The 11,364-nt window shown below is 37.0% G+C and overlaps 1 protein-coding gene across 1 annotated transcript; it reads left to right on the forward strand.

Moving 5' to 3' along the window:
• The first annotated feature begins 4,026 nt into the window (after positions 1 to 4,026).
• On the forward strand, positions 4,027 to 6,806 carry LOC118047665 (G-type lectin S-receptor-like serine/threonine-protein kinase At1g11330). Its single transcript, XM_035057013.2, has 7 exons — positions 4,027 to 4,364; positions 4,446 to 4,562; positions 5,091 to 5,299; positions 5,394 to 5,604; positions 5,690 to 5,927; positions 6,002 to 6,149; positions 6,260 to 6,806. Exons 1-7 carry the CDS (start codon positions 4,178 to 4,180, stop codon positions 6,566 to 6,568), a joined length of 1,419 nt encoding a protein of 472 aa, XP_034912904.2. The 5' UTR covers positions 4,027 to 4,177; the 3' UTR covers positions 6,569 to 6,806.
• The last annotated feature ends 4,558 nt before the right edge of the window (positions 6,807 to 11,364 follow it).

Raw genomic sequence — 11,364 nt, forward strand, 5'->3', positions numbered from 1 at the left:
ATACTGGGTGCAAGTTGCTACTCAAAGATGTTAGACATGTGCCTGATATGCGCCTACATTTGATCTCTACAGGTACTCTTGATGAAGAAGGCTATTACAATTTCTTTGGAGATGGTAAATGGAAACTCTCCAGAAATTCCCTAATTGTTGCTAAAGGGAAAAAGATGGGTCTCTACATGTCACAAGCCAAGGTGATCGAAGGGGAGGTGAATGCAATTGAAGATTGCTCTACTGATTTATGGCATAAACGGCTTGGACATTTGAGTGAGAAAGGCCTTCGCATCCTTGCCAAAAAGAACTACCTTCCATTAAAAGGTATGAACTTGAACACATGTACTCATTGTTTAGTTGGTAAACAACATAGAGTCGCATTTCAAAGATCACCTTCACATAGAAGATCACATGTTCTTGATTTAGTTCATACTGATGTTTGTTCTATGATTGATAAGTCTCTTGGAGGTGCATTGTACTTTGTTAGTTTTATTGATGATCACTCCAGGAAAATTTGGGCCACTTGTTTGAAATCCAAAGATCAGGTGCTTGATGTCTTTAAGGATTTCCATGCCAGAGTTGAAAGAGAAACTGGTAGAAAGCTGAAATGTATTCGAGCTGACAATGGTGGTGAATACAGAGGTCCTTTTGAGAAGTATTGTAGGGAACATGGTATCAAGTTGGAGAAGACAGTTCCTAAGACTCCACAACAGAATGGAGTGGCTGAGAGAATGAACATAACCATTGTTGAAAGAATTAGATGTATGCTCTCTCATGCAAAGCTGCCTAAGTCCTTTTGGGGTGAGGCAATGAAGACTGCAGTTGCTATGATCAACCTTTCTCCATCAGTTCCTCTTGATTTTGATGTTCCAAATAGAGTTTGGAAAGGAAAGGATGTCTCTTATGCACACTTGAGAGTGTTTGGATGCAGAGCATTCGTACATGTTCCAAGGGATGAAAGGTCTAAGCTTGACAGCAAGACAAAACAATGTATTTTCTTGGGCTCTGAAGATGATGAGTTTGGCTATAGGTTGTGGGATCCAAAGGAGAAGAAAATTGTGAGAAGCAGAGATGTTATCTTCTTTGAAGATCAAACCATTGAAGACTTTGAACAGAAGGAGAAAACAAAGTCTACTACTTTCATTCCATCTAATTCAAATCCAATACCTACTCCACAGTTACCTTTGATGTCTGCTAATCACGGGGGAGATTTGCAAAATGATGATAATGATGGTTTTCTTAATGAGCCATTAGTTGGTGATCCTGAATCAGCTAATGATGATATTGATGTTATTCCTGAACAGGTTATGCAGGAAGCTCTAGATGAGCCACAATTGAGGAGGTCAACTAGACCTCGCCAACCTTCCACCAAATACTCTCCTCATGAGTATGTGCTGGTTACTGATGGGGGAGAGCCAGAATGCTTTGATGAAGCTATGTCACATGAGAAGAAAAGTGAGTGGTTGAAAGCAATGCAAGAAGAGATGAAATCCTTGCATGAAAACCATACTTTTGAGTTAGTGAAGCTTCCTAAAGGTAAGAGAGCACTCAAGAACAAATGGGTGTTCAGGTTGAAAATTGATGAACATTGCTCACAACCAAGGTACAAGGCAAGATTGGTTGTCAAAGGTTTCGGTCAGAAGAAGGGTATTGATTTTGAAGAAATTTTTTCACCAGTGGTCAAGATGTCTTCAATCCGAGTTGTGCTTGGCTTAGCTGCTAGTTTGAATCTTGAAGTTGAACAGCTTGATGTGAAAACTGCCTTTCTTCATGGTGATTTAGATGAAGAGATCTACATGGAGCAGCCTGAAGGGTTTGAAGCAAAAGGTAAAGAGCAGTTAGTTTGCAAGTTGAAAAAGAGCCTATATGGTTTAAAGCAAGCTCCAAGACAATGGTACAAGAAGTTTGATTCTTTCATGGTGGATCATGGTTATGACAGGACCACTTCTGATCATTGTGTATTTATGAAAAGGTTTCCTGATGGAAACTTTATTATTCTATTGTTGTATGTGGATGATATGTTGATTGTTGGCCATGATGCTAAGAAGATTCAGATGTTAAAGGAAGAGTTAAGCAAGTCTTTTGCAATGAAAGACTTAGGACCGGCAAAACAGATTCTTGGCATGAAGATCACACGTGACAGGAAGAAGGAGAAACTTTGGCTATCTCAGGAGAGATATGTTCAAAAGGTACTTGAGAGATTCAACATGAGCAACTCCAAACCGGTTTGTTCTCCACTTGCAAGCCACTTTAAACTAAGTTCTAAGCAGTGTCCTTCAAGTGATGAAGAAAGAGATGAGATGAAAAAGGTTCCTTATGCATCTGCAGTTGGTAGCTTGATGTATGCCATGGTTTGCACAAGGCCGGATATAGCTCATGCAGTTGGTGTGGTTAGTCGGTTCCTCTCTGATCCTGGTAAAGAGCATTGGTCAGCAGTGAAATGGATACTCAGGTATCTCAAAGGTACTTCTAGTTTCAGCCTATGTTTTGGTAATAATAAACTTGTGTTGGATGGATACACAGATGCAGATATGGCTGGTGATGTTGATTCTAGAAAGTCCACATCAGGATACTTGATGAAGTTTGCAGGGGGAGCAGTCTCATGGCAATCAAGGTTGCAAAAATATGTTGCATTATCCACTACAGAAGCTGAATATATTGCTCTTACTGAAGGGGGCAAAGAGTTGTTGTGGATGAAGAAGTTCTTACATGAACTTGGCCTAGTTCAAGAGAACTTTGTGTTGCACTGTGATAGTCAAAGTGCAATCCATCTCAGTAAGCATCCTACTTTTCACTCTCGATCAAAGCACATTGAGGTTAGATATCAATGGATTCAAGATGCTATAGAGATGAAGTCATTTGTTGTTGAGAAGATCCATACCGATGATAACGTGTCAGATATGATGACCAAACCTCTACCGAGAGAGAAGTTTGAGTTTTGTAAAAGAGAAGCAGGCTTGTCAAAGCCTCCTAAATTGAAGTTTACATATTGATCGCCAGTATGGCGATCTCCTCACATAGTGCGTGAGGGGGAGATTTGTTGTGTGTGGTCCCGCACCATGTGATGGTGGGACCACCACATTAATTGGCAAGAGACTTGGCCAACTCTCTTTAATTTAAAAACACAATGTTCACTGTAGATGGCAGAAGAAGTAGCAAAATTAAACAAGAGAGAAGAGAAAACCGAGAGAAAAAGAGAAGAAGAGGCAGCAGAACAGCCCGTGCTCTTCCTTCGATTCCCAGCTCGTTCATCGTTGGATCGGGCTGAAATTTTGACAGCAGCTTCTAGACGTGTTGCTCTTCATTCTGGACGGTTGGATCGAAGATTGGTGGCGTGGAAGCTGGCCGTTTTGACAGAAAACAGGGCTGTCAGTATTGTGAGTTTTTCTCCAATAATTCTCTTATAATCTTGTTGTAATCCGAGAATAAGTTATTCTTGATGATGTATATGTTGAATCCCTTAGTTGAATCTAAGGAAGAACAGCTGTGAACCCATTATTGTTGATAGTGGAAGTTTTTAGGTGGACTACGGTCCCGTGGTTTTTCCCGCATCGGGTTTTCCACGTAAAAATCTTGGTGTTGATTTGTGTGATTTTTTGCATTATATTTGATCATTGTTTGATTCTGTTTTTACTGCACAAAGAGGGAAATAATTGGGACTTGTGAATTGTATTCCACTAAATTGGTGTTCGGTTGTTCCTAGTTTTCCCAACAGTGTTTGGGATGGAGAAATATTTACCTTGCTGCCTAAGAAGAGATTGAACTATATTTTCAAGTATAGTTATGTATCAAATGAAAATGAAAGCTATTTCACCTACAATACCTCAATTCTTTCAAGAAGCGTGATTGATGTTTCAGGACAGATGCAACAATTCGCACGGTTGGGAGATCCGTCTTGGTTTCGTTTTTGGTCTCTACCAGGCCAAGATGAAGTTTATGGTTTATGCGGGGCTTTTGGAGTCATGAATGAAAATTCATCAAGCCATTATTGTGAATGCCTGGTTGGTTTTAAACCATTAGTACAAAATGATTGGTCAAGTGGTTGTATTAGGAAATTTCCTTTGCAGTGTCAAAATAAGAAAAGTATTGGGAAACAAGATGGATTCCTAAAGATGTCGATTCTGACATTACCTGCAAATTCAAAAACATATCAAAAGTGAGTGCTGAAAGATGTAGATTGTATTGCATGGAAATTTGTTCTTGCATGGCTTATGCCGATAATAATAACAGTGGGTGTTTGTTATGGGAAGGAGATCTTGTGAACTTAAAACAGTCAGCGATTGCTGCTGGGAGGGTAATCGGAGCAGAAATTTACATCAGACTTGCTGCTTCTGAGCTTGAACTTCAGATTGGTAGCGGCAGTATTCGAACAGGTAAGGTAAAAAAGGTTTTATATATATAGTAAATTTCTTGGTTTATGATTTGATTAATATTTGATCTATGCTTACAAGTAGGCAATATCAAATGGAAAATACGGACAACCTTGGCTGTGGCTATTCCAACAACTCTGATTACCTTAGGCCTCTTCATGTACTTCAGATGCCTGTGCAAAGGAAAGCTCAAACACAAAGGTACATCCTGGTTCTTTCTTTAATTTCCGTTGTCTTCTGGTAGACTTAAGTTAATTAAATCTTCAAGTTACGACATGTTTTTCTGATTTTCGTGTGTTTGTCTCCTGTAAGAAAAAACACTCCTTTGTAATTATGTGTTAGGTATGCAGATGATAAGGTTCATTTTGTTGGAGTTAAGACATGTTTTTGAAATGAAGACTGTTTGTATTGCGTAAAATATTTTATTGAAAAATGTTTTTCTGATTTTCGTGTGTTTGTCTCCTGTAAACCAACACATCGTTACTTACCGAGCTCCGTAAAACTTCTGATATAAAATGTTCAAAACGTAAAAGGTTGTCTATGGGTAAAATATTTAACACCAAAGTTTCTTTTTTCATGACAAAAATAGACAATTGGAATCCCTTTTAATGTCGGAAATTGTGGTTATTATAACCTGAAGTGGTTACATTTTTTGTTGATATAATCAGAATTGCTGGATATTTTAACAAAATGATTGTGTTCAGTAATTTTTAAGTTTTTCTTGAACAGGGAAGGAATATACAGGTCACGATTTATTGCTCTTTGATTTCGATACCGATCCTAGCTCAACTAACAAAGAATCTAGCTCTGTTGACAAGCGGAAGAATAGATGGAGTAAGAATATGGAATTGCCATTGTTCAGTTATGAGAGCGTATCAGTTGCAACTGGACAATTCTCAGACAAGCTTGGAGAGGGAGGATTTGGACCTGTTTATAAGGTAAGTGAGGTTCAAATGATTATTCTAACCTTTTCAGAAAAAAATTAAAATACTTTGAATGAACTTTCAGAATTACTCTTGGTTCATTTAATAGGGAAAATTATCGAAGGGACTGGAAATAGCAGTGAAGCGGCTTTCAGAAAGATCTGGGCAGGGACTCGAGGAGTTCAGAAATGAGACAATTCTAATCGCCAAACTCCAGCACCGGAATCTTGTCAGGCTATTAGGTTCCTGTATTGAACGGGATGAGAAAATGCTAATCTATGAGTACATGCCAAATAAAAGCTTGGATTTCTTTCTCTTTGGTCAGCATTTTCTTGCATTAACTTTCACTAACTTTCCAAATGCTTCAAGAAATTTATATCAGATTTGTGTATAAACTATAAACAGATGCAAACAGAGGACAAATCCTAGATTGGGGTACACGGATTCGGATAATCGAAGGAATTGCTCAAGGCCTTCTGTATCTACATAGATATTCACGGTTACGAATCATTCACAGGGATTTAAAGCCTAGCAACATTCTATTAGACAGTGAAATGAATCCAAAAATATCTGATTTCGGGATGGCTCGAATTTTCGGAGGCAATGAAACTCAAGCAAACACCAACAGGATCGTTGGCACATAGTAAGTTTCTTGAATTCCACTTTCCAGTGACAGCTACTCTTAACATGATCTGCACTGACCTTTCCAATTTTTAGTGGCTATATGTCCCCTGAATATGCTATGGAGGGCCTCTTCTCGATAAAATCTGATGTGTTTAGCTTCGGGGTGCTGGTACTTGAGATTGTAAGCGGCAGGAAGAATACTAGTTTCTACCACAGCGACTCCCTCAATCTTCTTGGACATGTGGGGAGCTTTCATATACGCTTATTTCTTTTTCTTCCAGCTTGATTTGTATTTGACTACTTTCCTAGTCTCCACACTAATGATGCAGCATTTGCGTTGTTATACCATAGGCATGGAAGTTATGGAATTCTAATAAAGCTTCGGACTTGATGGATCCAAGCCTGGGAGATCCTCCTTCAACTGCTACGCTGTTGAGATACATAAACATAGGGCTTCTTTGTGTCCAAGAAAGTCCTGCTGATCGGCCTACAATGTCTGATGTTATATCCATGATCGTAAACGAACACGTGGCTCTCCCAGGACCTAAGCAACCTGCTTTTGTTGCAGGCAGAAACGTGGCAGAACAAAGAACATTGATGAGATCTTCTGGGGTACCTTCCGCGAATAATATGACAATAACGGCGATAGATGGGAGATAGTTTTTTCATCAAGAGGTCTAAAGGACATGAAGCTACTTCATCAGAGGAAGCTATGAGTATGGAACGTAGATCAAGCTTATTTGTATAAGTTCTCCGATTTGAATCGTACAATTGTTTGTTTCAGTTTTTCCTATTATTCTCGTTGTATTGAAACATGAACAACATCAAATCAAGTGTTCATAAAACACATTTAATTCAGATCTTAAATATATTAAAAAATCATTTTCCTTTTAGTACAAATTCATCTTATAATACCACATAATTAGCTCGTCAGATGTTGATAACTCGACTGCTGCCTGTGCACCAAACACACTCTTCAAGACACCAATTTCTTATATCTATCAGAATTCAGACTACATGTTGTTGCCAAGGCTAGAAAAGCTCACCTGCAATGGAAACTGCTGGAAATCCCTGTAACCAAACAGGCATAAGAGATTAAAGCAGCAACAAGAATAGCATGGGAAGAAAAGAAAGCGATCGTCCCCTTCTACCTGCAACTAAATGCTAGGTCTTATTTTATTTCAAAGCAAAGGCAATGTGATCAGATTATTTTGTTTTGCTGAGGGGGTGCTGTCATGTTGAAGATTGCCTGGTGTGGTTACATATATTAAGGAACAAAATCAAGGAGATGCAACTAGATAATTGACAATACCAAGTCTGTCTGCTTGTTTTTGTCTTTCCTTACACAAGATTCTCTATTTGGAAGTAGGATTTTCCTGTTAATGTTCTTCGATAAATGAAAGAAAAATCCCGTGTCTCTGATGGGGTTTTTATAGAAATGAAATGACCATTGCGATTTTCTTATATATATGTTAATCTTAGATGGTTTTTGGATGCTTTATTAGATGTTTGATAATGCAAGAGCTAGATGATTTTCATGTACTTGTTTCCCTGTCTAACATTAAACTTAATTTGTTTATTGAAAATAATTTTCACCTTATAAAGTTGTATAAAACATTTAGGGGCACTAATCTACTTACAATATCATGCAATAATTTTAACCACCACTATCTTGCAGCTAGGACCTCCGCTTGAGACTGCTACCACAATGGCCGCTACCATCCTTGTTGCTACTACTCCATCATTATATTGTTATCACTGTTGGGATTTGTCATTAATAGGCAACCTACCCTAAGAAGTAGGGTTACCATTTGTCAATGGTAATTGCACCCACCATTAACAAATACATCAACCCATGTGCAGTTGCTGTTGCTGAAGAAGAAGAGTCACCATCCTTGCCTATAAATAGACACCAAGAGCAGAGAGCAAAGTGAGAGAAAAGTTGTGAGTGCAATAGAGAGACTAAGAAGAGAAAGAGGGGGCTGCCAAGGGCAGCAGCTGAAAAAGGCAACAATGAGAGTTGGGAATCGAGTTTGAGTGAAGTGATCCTCCTCCTCCATGTATTTGTTATAAACCTTTCTCTATCTATCTCTAATAATATTGATTCTCCCGCGGATGTAGACGGTTTACTGAACCATGTTAAATATTGTGTGTCAGTGTGTGCTTGTCCTCCGTTGAGCAAATATCAGTACACCACCAGTTTTGAATTCCCTACAATCACCACCATCACTTTATCACTCTCCACTACCACCACCATTCCCACTCCAACCTTTATCACCAGTACTACAACTATTGCATCACCATAAAATATCGTCATCATTCTAATAACTTTGTATTTTTTATATTATTACTTGCCATAAAATTTTATCCATATTAAAGTTATAAGAGCGTGATTGTGTTCAAAAAGTATTGTGTTCAGTCATCTTTAATTTTTTTTTCTTGAACAGGGAAGGAACCATGCAAGTCACAATTTATTGCTCTTTGATTTCGATACCGATCCTAGCTCAACAAGCAATGAATCTAGCTCCGTTGACAATGGGAAGAAAAGATGGAATGAAAGTATGGAATTGCCATTATTCAGTCATGAGAGCGTATTAGTTGCAACTGGATAGTTCTCAGATAAGCTTGGAGAGGGAGGATTCGGACCTGTTTATAAGATAAGTTTACGTTCAAATAAGAAATCCTGATTATCCTAAGAAAAATGTTAAAATAGTTTGAATAAACTCTCAGAAGGACTTTGGTTCATTTAATAGGGAAACATTCTATTCCAAAAATATCCGATTTCGGGATGGCTCGAATTTTCAGAGGCAATGAAACTCAAGCAAACACCAATAGGATCGTTGGAACACAGTAAGTTTCTTAAATTCTGTTTTCCAGGACATGCTACTCTTAACATGATCTGCGCTGACCTTTTCAAATCTTAGTGGCTATATGTCCCCTGAATATGCTATGGAGGGTCTCTTCTCAATAAAATCTGATGTGTTTAGCTTCGGGTTGCTGGTACTTGAGATTGTGAGCGGCGAGAAGAATACTAGTTTCTACCACAGCGACTCCCTCCATCTTCTTGGACATGTGGGCAGCTTTCATAGACTCCCTTTTTCTTGTTCTTCCTGCTTGAATTTTATTTGATTACTTTCCTAGTCTCCACTCTAACGATGCAACTTTGCGTTGTTATAACATAGGCATGGAAGTTATGGAAATATTCTAATAAAGCTTTGGGCTTGATGGATCCAAGCCTGGGAGATCCTCCTTCAACTTCTACGTTGTTGAGATACATAAACATAGGACTCCTTTGTGTCCAACAAATCCCTGATGATCGGCCTACAATGTCTGATGTCATCTCCGTGATTGTAAAGTACAGCGTATCTCTCCCGGAACCCTAGCAACCTGCGTTTGTTGCAGGAAGAAACATGGCAGAACCAAGGTCATTAATTGATGAACTCTGCTGGGGCATCTTCCGTTACTAATGTGACAATAACAGCGATAGATGCCAGATGATTTTTCTTTTAATACCAAGATATCATTGGATTTATGTAGGAACCAGGGAGGGTCATGGAGAAAAAGGTTTAATAATTAGGTAGTCTTAGATGCACTTAATTACTATGTAATTATAGTGGAATGGTATAATCAGCAGTAGGCGTAGCAGTTGATTTCCAGAGGCTAGATTTTTATTAAAAGCTGTAAATGAGAGAGCATGCCGTGGCAAGTTTATCTTGATATATAATATTTTTTATTTAGCAACATGTGATTACTTTAATCATCAAGATAAATATCAGATGACCCGTCAAATCAAACCTGGCCTGGATTGGTTTGATTTTTTGAATTGAGTTGGGAATTAAACTGTTAAATCCAGTAATTAATCTAATTAAATCTGGCGGTGAAATATAATAATATCAGATTAATTGATTGTTTTTTATTTTTTATATAAAATTAATTGTTTTGACTAAAAATTAAAACAACAATATGATAGTTGAAAAAAAATCGAAACCTAAACCGAGTTAAGTTATCGATCACAAATTTATTAAGTCAACTCATTTAACTATAGTTTTTCAAGAAAAGATATTATCATCATTTCTTGACTAACAATATATTCATGACCATTTCTAAATAAATTGTCTCGGAAAACTGGTTGCCGTAATCTCTTTCTCTCTCTGAAAATGCCTTGATGCAAGGCCAAATAAAGAAAGATTATCATTGTGGTATATTATCTTGGTTAAATATTGATTTTTCTTGTCTGTGATGCCTTCTGGAGTTGATTTTTCTGATGCTTTCTTTGTGAGTGATTCTGATTTTTGTCTGTTTCTGTTGAGTTGTTTATTGTGGCCAGACCACTGGTTGTACAATGGTCAGTTAGCAATTCAAATTCTCTGCCACAATAAATTAAACATGTTATTAATTAATGGAATACATATTAGAAATCAGATGACACCCAAAGATAATCAGATGACACTCGAAGATGACCACTATAAAATAATCAATCGTCACAAGCTGGAGCCTCTCACTAGTTAGTTATACAAAATACTATGTACACATAGACTAACTACTTTCCGTTAGAATGGAGTTACTGACAAGTCCTATATCAATACATAATAGATATTCATAGAATCATCAAAGAAACGTATATCATATCAAATGGAATTTAGTTCAATAATTACGAGTGCAAATTCAAGAATAAATGAGTACTCGAAAAATAAAACAAAATATATAAATATTTCAAAATTAACTAGTTGTACTCGTCGCATAATCAATATACATATTTATTTATATTATATGCATATTAAAGATTATCCCACTCACTCGGAAAAATATAGATTAAAAGGAATATCAAAATGAAAGACCCGAAAAATCTATTGAGGATCATTTAAGAGAACCTACAACAAATATACAAAATATACTCAAAAGCAACTCAAAACAGCACAAATAAAATATTCCAACGCATAAAAGAAAACCAGGTTTAGTCTCCTAGGTTTAGGGACTAAAACGACAATTTTTTCAAAACAAGAACCAAAACGTAATTTTACCAAAAATTGAAGGATCAAATTGTAAATACATAACCATACTGAAATTCCATCCATAAACCATCCTCAATTCTGTCTATAACAAACTAGGGACCGAACTGTAATTTTTATAAAGTTCAGGGATTAAAATGTAAATTCTCAAAATTGAAGGAAAAAACCTGAAAGTATTCGAAATCAATTATAAAACTGAGATTCATCATCCTTAACCTCATAATAACCTTATCCTAAATCTCAAATACATTTAAGAGGTTAAATTATAATTTTTTTCAAAGTTTAGGAACTAAACTGTAATTTTTATAAATCAAGGACCAAAATAAAATTTGATCATCTTCAACCTCAAGACCATTCTGAGCAGATTTTTCCAGCAATGTTAAACTGAATTTTTTAAATACTAAGTCTGTTTGCTTGTTTTTTGTCTTTACTTGTACAAGATTCTCT

The sequence above is a fragment of the Populus alba genome, chromosome 5 (assembly GCF_005239225.2).
Source record: "Populus alba chromosome 5, ASM523922v2, whole genome shotgun sequence".
In the NCBI taxonomy this organism is placed as follows: domain Eukaryota; kingdom Viridiplantae; phylum Streptophyta; class Magnoliopsida; order Malpighiales; family Salicaceae; genus Populus; species Populus alba.

Bases quoted from the DNA above. Each gene is read 5' to 3' on its own strand.
- LOC118047665 (XM_035057013.2), top strand. From the start codon at position 4,178: ATGGAAATTTGTTCTTGCATGGCTTATGCCGATAATAATAACAGTGGG. The intron at 5,605-5,689 runs GTCAGCATTTTC...AACTATAAACAG, and splicing joins CTTGGATTTCTTTCTCTTTG to ATGCAAACAGAGGACAAATC. The intron at 6,150-6,259 runs GTGGGGAGCTTT...GTTATACCATAG, and splicing joins CCCTCAATCTTCTTGGACAT to GCATGGAAGTTATGGAATTC.